The sequence below is a fragment of the Meriones unguiculatus genome, chromosome 1, assembly GCF_030254825.1.
Source record: "Meriones unguiculatus strain TT.TT164.6M chromosome 1, Bangor_MerUng_6.1, whole genome shotgun sequence".
Taxonomy (NCBI): domain Eukaryota; kingdom Metazoa; phylum Chordata; class Mammalia; order Rodentia; family Muridae; genus Meriones; species Meriones unguiculatus.
Genome location: NC_083349.1, coordinates 193,485,830 through 193,501,250, shown reverse-complemented (window position 1 = coordinate 193,501,250; position 15,421 = coordinate 193,485,830). Strand labels below are relative to the sequence as shown.

Here is a 15,421-nt window from a genome sequence, read left to right as displayed (position 1 = left end):
GGTGGGTGCTTGGCTGAGAAGGTGGGAACTGTTTGCCTAAGAGCAGAGCTGCCTGCAGAAGGGCTGGAGCAGCGGGCCCATTAGGTGGTCCAGTTTGCCGATATATGTGCTGTGTCTCCACGGCCTGCAAGACTGCAGGAGCCACAAGTTTGTGTCTGTAAACCCCAGAAACACGCAGGTGTCTTGCTAAACTGAGTCCAGCTATAGCTGAAGCATGGGTGCTGAGAAAGTTCCTCGGGATCACAACCCTTGATAGAAGATACTGGATGGCTCCTCAAGCTAAATGCTGGCTTCCCAAAAGATTTGGCTTATGTCTGTTCAGCTGATGATCAAACATGGAAAGAGTGCCCGTGTAGACCAGGGTTTCAAGCCTGGCTCTGCACTGAGGGGGTTTAAGCAATTGCACATTGCTGGATCCCACCAGTACAGATTGTAACTGAATTGTCTCATATGCAGCCTGGACTTCTATGTTCCTAAAAGTCAAGCACCACTGAACTGGGTGATTCAGTTGTACATGTGGGTGAGAGGGAATGTTCCTTTGTTTTGAAGGAAGTGATGTTTGCATAGTGGGTATGGTAGAAGAGGGACAAGAAAGGCTGTCTCTTGCCTCTGTGGGACAACAGAGAAGGGGAGAAAGTTTACAGCACACAGTGACATTGAAGTCCCCAGACTACTCCTTGGGCTGTCATCATCAGTCCACTCCACTCTTAGTATATGTCACCCCTCCCTTTGCTGTGCTCACCCCTGAGTGAGACCTCTCTTTTCTCAGCCCTCTCTTTCTGCCTCCATTTCCCTTTCCCCCACAAGCAAGTTTCTTAATCTATCTCTCTCTGTGTCTCTGTCTCTCCCTGTTTCTGTCTATGTGTATCTGTTTCTCTCTCTCCCCTCCCTCCTCCTCCACACCCAGCTACTCTGATTTTTGAAATAAGATGAAGGTGTGAGGGCTGCCAGTGTGACCACAGAGGTGATCCAGGAGGGAAAGTTGGCTAGTGCCGGATCCTCTGTGTGCCCTTCCTATAGGCTCTGTCCTTAGAAATGTCTTGGTCTATTATTGCCAAGCTGGTTTGAGATTTAAGAGAAGAGGTGAATAGGGAGTTTCCAGCTGCCTAGTTTAAGTACACGGTGCTCCAGTGAGACCAGCCTCTGCCATGGTGCACGGCAGCTCCCAGCAGTGTCCAGGCTAAAAGACAGACCTAGCCTTTCCTCCAACCACAGCTCATCCTATGGGTTAGACGCCCACAGATTCCCTCAGAGAAGGCAGATTCAGAAATGGGGTTTCCTGCCATAAACAGTGTGGTGTGACGAGGGGGGCAGTAACCAGAAGGTACAGCCAAGTGGCACTCCAAGTGTCTTGCCCTTAAAACCACTTTCAAGGCCTGAGGGAACATAGCCCGAAGGAGGGAGTTGGGTGGAAGCACCTGGGACCACAGAGGGGCTTTTGCAGTAATGTTTGAAGCAAGAAGGAAGACCAAGGAAGAGGAAGCCCGTGGGTCATGTCATTGGTAGCAGAATCGACTGGCCGGCGACGTGCCTCTTCAGCAGCTGGCAAGAGTGAACCCAGACTAGAGAAGGACATGGCCAGGGTGGCTCATCTCTGCCTACCCGTCCAAGTGTGAGGATAGATACTCAAGCCTTCAGACAGAAACCCTGAGCAAAGGAACGGACACTGGAAGCCACAGACAGAAAATGGCCAGATTCTTCCGTGGAGAAGATGACAGAGTGCCCTGCCTTCAGCTTAGAAATAGGAAGATAGGATCAGATGAAAGGGGAGGAGGTCCTCCCCAATCAGTGGACTTGGAAAGGGGCAGGGAGGAGATGAGGGAGGGAGGGAGGGTTTGGGAGGGAATGAGGGAGCAGATACAGTGGGGATACAGAGTTAATAAAATGTAACTAATAATAAAAAAATAAAAGAAAATAAGAAAGAAATAGGAAGATGCCTCCATAAAGGTCCTCACAGGGAAGGCAAAGCAGTGTGGGGTCTCTGGGTGCAAGGCAGTCAGGAGTAAGTTAGGGTGCCTGGTGCGGGACTACGAAATGTAAGTTGAGTGAAAAGCAGCCTCCTGTAGGAAAGCCCAGCCCTTAGCTTTCTAGTGAGCAATTTGACTTCTCTTGGTGGAACCCTTATGGAAAGCAAGTGTTTTAGAAGGGTGGGTGATAAGCTCTATGGCCAAAAGCTATTTGGGCAGGAGAGGGTTTATTTCAGGTTACAGCTCGGTAGTCCATCATTCAGGAAAATCAGTGCAAGAACTCAAGGCAGGAACTGATGCAGAATCCGTGGAGGAGAACCACTTACTATCTCGCTACTCCTGCTGGCTTGCTCAGCCTCCTTTTGTATACACCCCAGGACCATCTGCTTAGAGGTGGCAGCACCCACAGTGGGCCTTGCCCCTCCGTACCAGTCGCTAAGTAAGAAAATGCCCCACAGGTTTGCCTGCAAGCCAATCTCACGGCAGCATTCCCCAAATTGTAGTTCTTCCTTCTCGGACAACTCGAGCTGTGTCCAGCTAACAAAAACAACAGCTAGGACAGCAGGTGTGCTAACTCTCTCAAGCCAGAGGCCGCAGCCCCACAGGTGATAACTCCATTGAGACCAGAGCCGTCTGTAAGAAGACACACCTGGGGCCTGATCTGCATTTTTTTTCCCCCAGCAATTCCCCCATCTGGCCCAGAGATCCTGTCCTGTCTCTTCCTCCTGGGCTCCAGCTAATGTCCAAGGGTGCTGTTTGTGGGGCATTCATCTGCTATGCTGATGCATAACTTTGTTTATTATCCTCAGAGTGTAGCCCCACTCTTGGGGAAATCTCAGGTAGAGAGTGCCCTTCCCATCCTTGAGGCCTTTGAAATGTTGGTTCCAGCCAGAACAGCCTTGATGCTGGAGAGCAGAGCCTTACTGGAAGCCTGGAGTGGGTCCCAGAGCTCCGAGGCTCCCCTGTGCAGCTGAGGTCTGAATGTCTCCAGGGTCTGAGGACCATCTCCCAGCCAGGGAGTGTGTGCCCACCTACATGTAGACTTCAGGAGGCCAAGCAGCCATTGCCTATACTGACACTGTGGGTCAGGCGGGCTTTCAGGACTAGGAAAGCCAGATTCCTCCCCTTCCAAAAAAAAAAAAAAATCACCTGGAGTTGTGGCTTAGGCTCCTTTCTCCTGTCCCCGCTTGTGCTGTTTCCTCCGAGGCTGCTCAGAGAGATGACACTAGGAGCAGGTATCTCAGGCCTTGCCCCTTCCCTGAGCCACCACAGCAGCCCCAGCCCCACCGCATCTTACACAGTTCATATCCACTCTCACACGTGCTTCCCCACATACACATCTGTACACGCCCAGTGCTCACCTGCATGGTCTTACCATTTCACACCTCCCCAAGCCGGTGCCCTAGTTCATGTGTGTGACCCTTACGTGGGACATGCCCAGTTCACACCTGCACACACGCTTTCGTGTCCTCACTAATCCACCCACTCTGTGCCAGCCGGTAACATCTCTACATCTTCCTGCGTGCACACTTGCTCCAGGGCGCAGGCTCACCTTGCCTTGCACCTTCAGGCCTCTGAACTCCTGACCTGTTGACCTCTTTGTGTTGCAGTCCTCCCACGAGCTGGATGACAGCAGCAGCGAGTCCAGCAGCCTCCAGCTGGAGGGTCCCAATTCCCTCAAGGCACTGGACAAGAGCCTCGCCGAACCCTGCTCAGAAGACAGGACCCTGGTTTTCTTTGACCTCAAGATTGACAATGAAAGTGCGTTCCCCAAGAGCCACCCTACCTCTTTTTAGCTTAGTCTCTGAGTCCCCACGAAAAATACAGGTAGGGTCAACTCTAAGTCTCCAGCCAGCCCCTAGTACTGGAGGCCATGACAGCCAGGTGGACAGAGGACTCTGACCCACCTGGGATGCCAAGTGTTGCCATGGCTGCCTGGAGTGGAACCTGAGCATGGGAGACATGTAACTCCATAGGTTCACTTCTGACAAAACCTTCTCTCTGTATAGAAAGAGGCTGAGAACAGTGTGTTGGCTCATTGTTGACAAGTAATCCACACTTGACCTTGGGCTGTGACCGCACACATTTCCTAGGACAGGGCCCATCCCACAAATGGATACACAGGGAGGCCTGCAGAACTCGGGTTGCAGAGAGTTGTGACTGCTTCTCTGGAAGCCTCTTGTCTTCCTGTCAGCCTTGCCCTGGCCCCTCAGCTCTGGCCCTGTACCCTGGCCAACAGGTACGGGCTCTGCTCTTGAGGCTAGCCCAGCCGGCCAGAGCATCAAGTATTTCCGAAATAGCACAAAAAAGCCATCTTCAGGCTCCATGGGGAGACTCCGGGCCATGTTCTTAGACAGTGCAGCCCAGAGCCCTGCTCCAGCCGGGACTGATGAGATTGGAGGTGGGAACAGAATAGAAGGCCCATAAGAAACACTCTGGAGTCTCTGTTGGAGGCAGAGGCAGAGAAAATACAAAAGGAGCAGAGTTCTAAGGGTTGGGCAAACTAGAGCAGGAGGGATAGGAGGAGTCAGCTGCCCGGCAGGGGAGCACCTCTGACTCCTCTCCGTCAGAGCCAGGCAAGAACTACATATGGAAGAAATTTGGTTCCTGCCAGCAGGCCTCAAAGTGGGATCTCTAGACAGTGGGTCAGCAGCCCACCCGCCCTTGCACCCACCCCAGTGCCTCTTGAACCTTGAAACCTCACCCTGCCCTTCTTTCCTGCCCAGCCCAGAAAATTAGCCAGTTGGCAGCTGTGAACCGGGAAAGCAAGTTCCGAGTACTCATCCAGCCTGAGGCCTTCAGTGTCTACTCTAAGGCCGTCTCCCTGGAGGTGGGGCTGCAGCACTTCCTCAACTTCCTCACCTCCATGCACCATCCCATCTTGGCCTGTTCGAAGCTGTGGGGCTTCGAACTCCCCATCTTCTTCCAGGCCCTGAATGACATTAAGAGGCTGCAGGAATTCCAGAAAGCCATCTCCGGTTTCCTGGCTGTGTTGCCTCTCATCCGGGAGCGCATACCTAGCGCCAGCAGCTTCAAGCTCAGGAACCTAGCCAAGACCTACCTGGCGAGAAACATGAGCGAACGGAGCGCCCTGGCGGCTGTGCTGGCCATGCGAGACCTGTGCTGCCTCCTCGAGGTCTCCCCGGGACCGCAGCTGGTCAAACACATCTACCCTTTCAGTAACTTGGAGTGCTTTGCTTCCCTGCGGCCCCTAGTGCAGGCGAGGGTCCTGTCCCAGCCCCAGGCCCGCCTCTTGGCCCTCCACAACGTGAGCTTCCCGGAGTTGCTGGATGTGTACCACAGGCAGGGGCAAGAGGGGTTGAAGAGGTACCTGAGCCTGCAGAGCACCTCATGGGCTCCCGCTCACGCCCAGCTTGCTCAGTATCCGCAGGCTCTGAGCAGCTACATGGAAGGACTGTTGGAAAGGCATGCCCCGGCCAGGGCAGAAGGCAACTCTGCCAGAAAAGCCTCCCAGCAGAGCTGAAAGTAAGGGGTTCCTGGATTAGTTGGTGGGCACAGAGGGTGGGGCATCCCTGAGCCAGGCCCTACCCTTTAATGCATTCCCAGGTCCTGGTCTCTTACAGAGCTGTCATTTAGTTCAGAATAGGTGCCCTTTCTCTGGGACCAGACTCTCTTTCTCTAAAATTCCTGCAGCAGACACCAAAGGCACCCCGGACCTAGACATCCCTCTGGAAGCCAGAATCATGGAGACTTGAGTAAGATAGGCATGGCCTCTGGACTCTCTGATTGGCCCTCATATGGCCCCACTCACCACCTGCCCTACCACGGGTGGCCTTGCAGCCCTTCTCCGATGCTCAATCCAGGTCCCAAGTGACCTGGCTATAGCCCACAAGTGATACTCTTAAGGTGACGCTGACCACTATACCAGCAGCCCCATGGGCACTCAAAGTGCCTTTCAAACCAAATTGCCCTCGTGATTTGGGTTCTCCCAGCCCCCACTGTCCAGAGGCCGACTGTATTCACTTTCATTTTTCTCAAGGAACTTTCATTCCAAAGTGGCCTTCCAGCAGCAGAGAGCTAGAAGCTGTTGCTCCATCCATATCCCTGTTTCCACAGACTGACCCTTCAAACTGTCTACCAGGCCATCCGACTCCTCCTTGCACTCAGCCCTTCCTAACGCCATCCAGTGGAGCAGCGGCATCGCGAGCTTGGGAAGGGGAGTCCGTGTGCTCTGCTGGAGGCCTCTGAACTAGGCCTGTAGTGTTAACACCTTCTCCAGGCAGCTCTGTATGCTCAGCTCTGAGCATCACTGCTGTCACAGACCACAGTCACCCCAGAGCGAAGCAGACAAAGCCCCTGGCTGTGTCCGTTTGAGTGTGGTTCGGGAAAGGCCAGTGTTCTGTGAGGTGGGCTAGCCTGTGTTAGCATCTCAGGCCCCGGCCTGTTCTTCTAGCCTGGGCTTTTGGGCACAGACAGCAGGTTACTGGTGCAATAAGAAGCATCCTTACTATGAGCCCTACCTCTCTTTCCAAGCCTTCAGTCCCCTACTTTATGGTCATCTTGGAGGTCGCCGTTCCCTGGGGTGGCCTGAACTGCTGTTGTCACCTCCTCACCCTGACCCACCCCTACTTCCTGCTCCCAGGGTGTTTTCCAGATAGCCCCGAGTGCCAGCCTTGACGGCCCGATGGCCTCTACTTTCATAGGGTAATGGCTGCACGCCCACACCTCTGACTCATCCTAGGGTGTTCTAAGGCAGAGGTTCTCAATCTTCCTAATGCGACCCTTGAATACAGTTCCTCATGTTGTGGCCCCAACCATGAAATTTTATTGCTACTTTATAACTATTTTTGCTACCTATTCTGAATCATAATGTAGGTATCTGGTATGCAGGAGGATATCTGATGTGCAACTCCTGTGAAAGGCTCATTTGACCTCCCCACAAAACGGTTTTGACCAACAGATTGAGAACCTCTGCTCTAAGGCATTCTACAGAAGCTCATTCCTACCACAGCACCTCTGACAGCTCTCCACCAGTGCTCTCGTTCTGGGTGGGGCTGAGGATGGGAGAGGAAAGGAGGTCGAGACTCTAGCCTGGCTGTGCCAGCAAGACAGCGTGGAGCCTTGCCTCCAGTCTGTCCCTGACCAAAATGGGGCTCAGCTGAGGCCCAGCCCCAAGCTGGCTGGAGAGAGGCAGGAGCCAGAGACCAGGACCTGCAGGCACTTCACTGCTGGGTCCTCTCCTGTTTTCACGTTTCTAGAACATATATATATATAATCCTATAAATTGGAGGTGAGAGGCAGCATAGGAAATTGGTGACACGTGGTTCCCCTGTTGTCTTTGATATCCTGGATGGAACTTAAAACTTTCAAAGCTTCATCGCACAGCATCTCAGATAGTGCTCCCTGACTGATTGCACAGCCAGGTGGCAGGCTTGTTCAGCAACACCACCATTATCCCCACTTCCTGTCTGCGTGTGCCCAAGTTCCTCGCCCAGAGCTTTAGTCTCAGCTTGACACCTTGACCAAAATATATCAAAGTTTAAATATGCTGTGTGTGCTACATTTTAGAATCCTGTCAAGATTTACATGCCCCTCACACACACTAACCAAACCTATGGGTCCAGAAGTTTTAGAATGCTGGAATTCAGTTCTCAGTAGCCTGTGGCCCACTGGGCACTGTTCACTCCCTGGTCCGCTGTAAATAAGATAATGTGGATTACATTTTTACTTCCTGAGATCTCTGGGATCAATCAAAAGATCAGGTTTGTGACTTGAGGTATTACTTTACACACAAATGAGAGTTACCACTTCATAAGAGAACAAACAACGAGTCTTAGCAAAATAATAATAAACACTGTGTTGGGGGAGGAGAGTCTAGCTCTGTGGAAGCCAAAAAGAGCCAGGCACAACCTTGTGTAAACTGAGCTAGAGCTCTGTTCCTGACGCACCAAATGGGAGAATGAGCTCCCCTGAACTCAGGGTTTCCTTCTCACATTGTCTCTTTAGTCTCCGTTAAGGGAATGGCATGGCCAATTACCCTAAGGTCTCTGGCTGTGGTGCACTGAACACTGAGTCAGGACGCTGAACCAGCCCAGACAGATGTGGAGCCAAGCTCACGCCACTCCCAGGTTCTGTCAGCAGAGGGCGCCACAGCCCGCATGTCTGGCCAGAGGTCGGCAGCCTACGCATCAAGTAGCCCAATGCTTTGTAGTGTGCTGTGTGTTCTTCCAGAACTACAGGAGGCAGCTTTAGGTAGCTGACCATGGAGAACGATTTTCAAATGTTGAGCTCTTTATATTTATTTGAACAGCTATCAAAAACCAATATTACCACTTCTGTAGCTTTCTGATGTACGGTTGCTCGGAATGGTGCTAACATGGAATTCTAACGTACTTATCACCAATATTAGGTAACTATAATCCCAGCAGGGACACAAGCATAGCAAGCCTGAAAATGAGCAAGAATGTGGAAGAGTGCAGTCTCGGTTTAGGAAATGTTGGATAATCGGTGAGATTAGGATGATGACTATGGGAGGATGAGAGCTGAGCCAGGTTTAGGGCCCAAAATAGAATGGGGGGGGCGGGGTTAAGCTAGTTTTCAGTGGGGAGGACTTGACCTACAGTCCACCTGAGGGTCAAGTGTAAGATATGGAGTTAGGTCAGACTCAGGGTCGCGTTTGGAGTGAGGGTTAGGAATCCAGGAAAAATCAGAGCCAGTCACTCTTTAGTCTGTGACTTCAGCAACAGAGGAGTCCCTGAAGCGTCTAAGGAACACCTGCTAACGTGGCTCCCCAGTGCACGCTGCATCTTTTTCTGGGACCATCTTTTAAAAGCATCTAGACAGGTCTCTGCTGCAGCTCACTGAACCCCAGTGGGGCCAAGTCCCACCAAGCATGGGAGGGACTGAGGCATGTGCTGCTCTCTCTAGGGGCAAGAGCCCAGGACCTCCAGGTGAGTAGTCTCCCAGCTCTCAGGAGGGAGCTTGCATGCCAGACAGGCCTTACCACTAGCACAGAAAGCTCCATTGCCCCCTTCATCCTGCCAGTGGACGCAGGGAACCTCAAGGCCAGTCCCTTGCTCAGGATCAGCTGTCTTGCCCATGGCAGAAGCAGAACCGCCCCCACAGGAGGCCCATGTCTGGGCCAGCACCATATGTGTGCCCCAATGCATAGGGTGTGTGGCCTTGAGCTCCGGGTAGCTCCAGGGGCTTCCAGATTGTCCAGTCCCAGGCGATGAGAAATGAAGGGCCTTGAAGCTCCTGTCTCCTCCCTCAACTTTCTGTTCCCACTGCTCAGGTTTATCCTAATTCTAATTTTCTTCCTTTTTAATTTTAGGGCAGCATTTCTCAACCTCATTTTGTTTCATTACTGCCGACCCCTAAGGAATCTTTCAGGATAGTTTTGTCCTATTTCCACATTCCTCCAGTGAGGTTTAATACTAGTTATGCTGTGCTTTCTCTGAAACTTCCAGATTCATGACCTCTAAAAAGATAACTCTCTGTTTTTGTCTTTCATACACAGTTTTGCTTATGGGAAGGAGCTGTTTGGACAGTGAGAAATAGCAGGGGTGACTTCTGTGAGGGTGTCAGCTGTCCGGCAGGGACCAGCTTCCTTCCCCTTGGGGGATGCTATCGCTCTAGAGAGTGAGCGGTTCCTGGAGAAGCCACTTACAGTGCATGTAAGAAGAGGTCACAGGCCTCCTCAGCCTTCTGTGGGGGCAGGGACAGCTGGAGAGAAAGGAAAGAAGACACAGGTGAGCTCTCTGAGGACACAGGGTTCTCCCTCAGAGTGCCTGAGGTCCTAGTCCTACACAAGGGCCACGCTGAGGCTGGGGCTCAGCGAGAGTAGGCCAGACCATCATTTGCTTTTGTCTCTGAATACACGTGTTAGCTCCACACACACTGGCCCTGAATGAAGAAGGTGCCTGACGAGAGAAGGATCTAGACTTTGCACTCACTCTCTCCATATAAAAATATACACGTCTCTGTCTCTGTCTCAACCAGGAAGTTAGGAAGTCCTTATCCAACCATACAAAATGTGTTTGTTGTCAAGCGAGGGGAAAAATTCCTTCAGTCTTGGCTCCGAGAACTTCCTTAAACTCATCTCAAAGGAATTCTCTCTCTCCGACACCAGCTGCCTGGAGAACAATGCAGTTCATACATGTTATAAACATCCTCACTTGATAGCAAGCAAGGCTGATTACAAAACCCAGCTAGCTAAGCACAGAACACTTCCAGAAAGCCAGCAAGTCATACCAGAGTGATAAGACCAGTATAAAATGGAGTTGCCTGTCTGATTGTCTAAAACTGCACCCATTGTGTGCAAATTAAGGGTGATTATACATATTATATCACTTCCAAGGACTAAACAGGTGCTAACCTTTAACAAACGAGCAAGGCAAGCAGCACAATGGGACATCAGCCACCTCACTAAAGAAGCCTGTGTGCTGACCTCAGGACAAACAGGCTTTCGCCCCCGCCCCAACACCGTCCTCTCCTCCTTTCCCCTCCCTTACCCCCTCTCCTCTCACTTTCCCTCTTCCCTGATCCCAGTGCATTTAGAATTTAGGTGGTCCTATCCCCACTTGTCCAAGCCCCGCTCCACAATGTCCTTCACCCTGATGGGGTCACCCCCTTGTTGGCAGGCTGAAGGGATTTATAGCCGTTCCTGCCTCCTGGCCCCCACCTGGCTAGAAGACAGACATCAGCAGGAAGGTCACTTTCTCAGTGCTGGCAGACCCCCTTACACACATCAGAGCAAATAAATACATCAAGTTTGCAGCTGGGTCCGGAGATAAGGACGGAGGGAGAGGAGGCACACATGCTCACAAGATGTCCACACAGGGAGCTTCCCCTTTCCAGCCTTTTGTTGTCTTCCCAGCGAAGCTTATTTGAGGCATTTGAAAACGGTGTGTGCCTCCGGGTGAGGTTGTCTCTTGGGGAGGGACTAGGCTGAAGGACTCTCCTCTGCTTGAATTGTGTAGGAACTGACCCAAGGGGGGAAAAAAAGAAAAGAGTCTGTTCAGGTTAAAAGGTAGGAGGAATACTTAGCACAGGAGAGGAAAACTGAGGCCCAGAAGGAAGGCAGATTTTCCCCAAAGTCTCACAGGATTTTAGCTGAAAGTAATCCCTGCAGAAGTAAGCTGTAAAGCCCTGATCTTCTCTGACGGTGAACTATGCCTGGTGGTCCCCAGGGTACGTGCCCACTGGAGCTGACCTTGCCTGGATGCAGAACTGGGGTAGTCTGTAACACGGCCATCCTCCTCCAGCAAGCCTTTCCTTCCCTCATACCACGGCCTGACTAGAGGTGCCCCTCTGTGAGGTCCAACTTGACATTAGGGTCCCCCTGTAGATCTCCAGCAGGAGAGAATAAGCTGTCTCTCCCAATGTCATGGCTCTGGTCCCCAAGCTCTTGAACTCTGGAAGGGAGTAGTGGGGACCTTATGGAGGGGCACCAGTCCCCTTTCAGAGAGTCCCCCTGGAGAGGCCTCGTCTGAGTAGCTTCTCCCAAGTAGAGGGCTGACCCTTAGCCACCAAGCTCAGCACATCTCTGACATGGACTGGCTCTGGAAAGGGAGTATCTCAAAGCTGCCACGTGCTTGCCTTTCCTAGCCTCCTCTGCTGCTCTGTGTCCTCTCTCAGATGCAGTCTCCCTTGTTCAATAGGATAAGAACCAGGGGATAGGTGACCCCAGGCCTCTGATGATGTCTGGGGACATGGGGGACTTTCAGCCTGTCATCATAGCTCCATGGCAGTCCCTCCCCTAAGATGGCACAGATCTTACCCAGACTTCCCGAGCTACTAGAACTGCATGCAGGCGCAGAGAGGAGAATGCCTAAGAGTATCTAACCCCTGGCCCTCCCCAGTCATGCCTGAGGCCAAATCCCCCTGACTCTCTGGAGGTAGGAGGAGCTATGGGGAGCTGTCTGCCTGGGATGCAGATCCAGAAACCTCACCACTGTCTCACTTCTCCACCTGGCCTGCTTTTCCTTCTTCCCCTTTACTGCTGTCCTCTGGAGTGTCACTTAACCAACCACTTGCACACAGAACAAGAGGAAATATGGTTTTGTCCCATCCATCTTCGTGTGCTCTGCCATGCACAGTTCTGAGCTTTGATGGGGTGAGTGGATGGGAAAGAGCTTTGGAGCTGAAGAATAAAGGACAGGGTGACTCCCAGGTTGTGTCCTGGAGAAGCTGTAGGGGAAGGAGCTGAGTCCCTGTTTACTGTGGCCCCTCCCCCTGTGCTGTGAAGGTCCAGGTGATGGCGAGCTGCTGAGAAGAAGGCATTCCTGTTCCCCCTGCCCTGGTGGATGCCCCGTCACCTCAGCTATTCATGGATCAGATTCAAACCTCGGGAAGTGGTTCTCCCCACTGCTTTTGGGACTCTCTATGCCCAAAGAGCAATGTGCAGTATTTTTTTTTTTTTTTTTTTGTGGTGGGGGAAGGGATAAGCTCGCCAGGTCCCAGTGTTTCCACCACTTTGAGAGACAAATCAGGCTGCAATGAGAAGGCAGGGGAAAGGCTGACATTGCTAAGGCCGTGAGGGAAGAGGTTAGGAATTTTGGACTTGTGCAGGACAACCTCTTTCTAATAACAGTTTGCCCCTAAGAAGTCCAATGCAACCTGAAAACCAGCTGCTCCTAAGGCTGCGGCACCCCCCAGAGGCAGGGCTCAGTAATGGTGGCACTTGAAGGACCTTGGATGCATCTGATTCATTCTCCATGTTAAATTTCTGAGGTAGCTTGAAGAGACAGAAAGAAGAAAAGAGACTAGTCTGGCCTCAACAGTAGAGATTGTTTACTTCAGAACAATGAAGGGCACATACTTCATGCAGGAAGAGGTGCCTGCAGGAAGGTGAGGGGTGCTGAGAGTTTATATCAGACAATTGGGTGATGGGAAGTTAAATGCAGCTGCTGGGGCCCTGGGCAAGCATACTGTGTCTCCCTCCATCCAGACAGGCTATCTCGGGTCATATACAGGCTATCTTAGAAAAAACTTTCCTCTCTAGGGCCCACTGGTAGCAGTTTTGAGCAGAGTCAGCTATAACTTTGTAAGAATCCCATTTTTTTTAGCTGTGGCACCCCAACACTCTTGACAAGAGTAAACAGCCAGAGATTGTGGGTGTAGCTCTGTTGGTGGAGTGTTTGCCCTGCAGGCACGAAGTTCCGTTTGATCCCCAGCACCTACCTAAACAGGTGTAACCATGGCCATCCAGGAGACAAAGGGAGGCGGGTCAAAAATCACAGGTTATCCTTAACACAGTATAAAACTTGCCAGGTGCTGGTGTCTTTAACTCCAGGACTTGGGAGGCAGAGGCGGAGGTAGAGGCAGATTGTGAGTTCAAGGCCACCTTGGTTTACAGGGTGAGTTCCAGAGCAGCTAGGACAACACAAAAAAAACCCTGTCTCGGAAAAATAAACAAACAAACAAAGGGTTAAAAATTTAGTGTAAAATGTGAGGTCAGAGTCCTAATTACTTTTCTGTCTGTGATAAAACATCATAACCAAGACAACCTATAGAAGAAAGTTTCTTTTGTCCTTTGGTTCCAAAGTGTTCCTGTTAGATTTCTGAGGTAGCAGAGGAAGACCATGGGTCTGACCTCACAGAGGAGACTTTCTTTCAAATAGTGAGGGCCAGGCACTTTCCGGTGGGAGAAGAGGCACCTGCGAAGGGGCAAGGCAATGCTTGGAGTTTATAGAGGAGGTCTGGTGAAAGGGAAGTTAAATGAAGTTTCAGGGGCCACTCATCAGTCCACAGTCTCTGCTTCCTGAATTGAGTGTCCAGACAGGGCTGATTTCTCTTCAGAAACTGCCCTGCCCTGGCTATCATGATGCCGGTGGTTAGTGGGTAACTGAGTTAGGTAGTGGCAGTGAGGGAAATGGCTGTATTTCCAACGTAGGGGTGAGGAAATCCAGCACACCTTAGGGGAACAGAAAGTTCCTTGGTCAGGGTCCGGCATGGTGTGTTCAAGGTTTACTCTGACAGTTAGGATCCATGGTGGCAGACAGAAACAGCAGAGGAAGGAGAAGCCCAGAGCTCACACGGGGAACCGCAAACAGGAAACAGAGAGGACACTGGGGACGGTGTGAGTCTTTTGAAACCTCAGAGCATGGCTCCCAGTGACATATTTCCTCCAAAAGGCCACACCACCCTAATTCTCTTCAAATGGCCACCAACTGGGGACCAAGTCATCAAATGCCTGAGATTTGGTGCACTGGGGGTGGGCATCTCATTCAAACCGCTACAGCCAACCTGGGCTGCACAAGACTCTCTCTCAAACCAGCAAACGAAAGAGTGAAAACCCAGAAAAAGCAGTGGCAAGCCGTGGGCTCCGAACCCAGAGACATCTTCACAACTGTCTGCTTCCTCCAAGTTTTTCTTGTGACCACCGTGCATTCCTCCTCCGGTTGTCACCCAGTGGTGCAATGTCTCTTTTCTCTGCCATGGACGGGTGACAAGCTTAGGATGTGAAGTCATGCAGGAACATCTTTGAGCTCATAAACATATCCTGCTCATAAATATACAGCGTCTGCTGCTACCAAAATAGCTTTGGCTCCGGCACAGGCATTTCCAAGAACAGACTCCCCTGCTTTCAGGGATTCTGTGAAAGCAGAGGGTCCTCCGGCTTGCATGCCCAGCAAAGAAAGTTCCCCAAACCTGGTTACACACACTGCCCTGATCCAGACCCTTACCTGAGCCTTGCTGCTGGTCACAGACTGTGGACAAACCAGCCTCATCTCCATGTAAATACTGTCTCTAGCTCATTCTAGCTATAGTCAGCCACTGCAATTCATTCTGACATAATCTTAGCTGACTATCAACATGCAAAACTCTGACTTGTCTGATGAAAGGGAATCCTGCTTGTGGGGAAATTTGGGACTGACCCAAGATTAGGTTAGTGACCACTCATCTCCCTGGCTAGGGAATGTTTTAGAGATGGGACTTCCTAGACCACTGTGTACCAATAGGATCCAAAGAAAGGCATGGCTTTGGGATAGAAAACCATCTTCTATTCACAAGCCCACGGTTTCTGAAACTTTATACTCATATTTTAATCAGGAAGACAAAATTCAAGTATGTATGATGGATTTACAAATCAAACATCATTCTAATTGCAAACCAGAAAGAAATTTATCTTTAAAACAATTCTTTGACACACACACACAAACAGTGAAAGATGGAAGCAAATTAACTTTCATGCAGATGAGATGAGTGTGCTTATTTATTTTTACATAAAAACTTAAATCTTGGCCAAATATTTGACACTGCAGATAATAGGGCATCTTCAGTGTTTTGAAGAGTTCACTGACATTTTGATTTAAATCACCAACGCTGAGAACATCACTTTGCATAAATACACAATACTAGTGGCAGAAGTACATTCAGGCCATTTCCCAAATTGTGCTGTCTTAATCCCAAGCTGAAATTCATTTAACATTTTTTAATGCCACTCAAGTTAGGAATTCAAACAGCAATCTTAGAAATCAAACATTCTA

The 15,421-nt window shown here is 50.9% G+C and overlaps 1 protein-coding gene across 3 annotated transcripts in view; it reads left to right on the top strand.

Moving 5' to 3' along the window:
• The window catches only part of Pml (PML nuclear body scaffold), a 29,786-nt gene extending 22,312 nt beyond the window's left edge, over positions 1 to 7,474 (top strand). Inside the window, exons 8-10 of one of the 3 annotated variants that reach the window (XM_021647702.2) lie at positions 3,578 to 3,728; positions 4,694 to 5,453; positions 5,968 to 7,474. In XM_021647702.2, coding sequence (XP_021503377.1) covers positions 3,578 to 3,728; positions 4,694 to 5,451 — 909 coding nt within the window. In that variant the 3' untranslated portion in view covers positions 5,452 to 5,453; positions 5,968 to 7,474. Of the gene's footprint in view, positions 1 to 3,577; positions 3,729 to 4,693 lie in introns of all 3 variants that reach the window. The other 2 variants (XM_021647705.2, XM_060374902.1) reach the window with 2 other exon arrangements.
• The last annotated feature ends 7,947 nt before the right edge of the window (positions 7,475 to 15,421 follow it).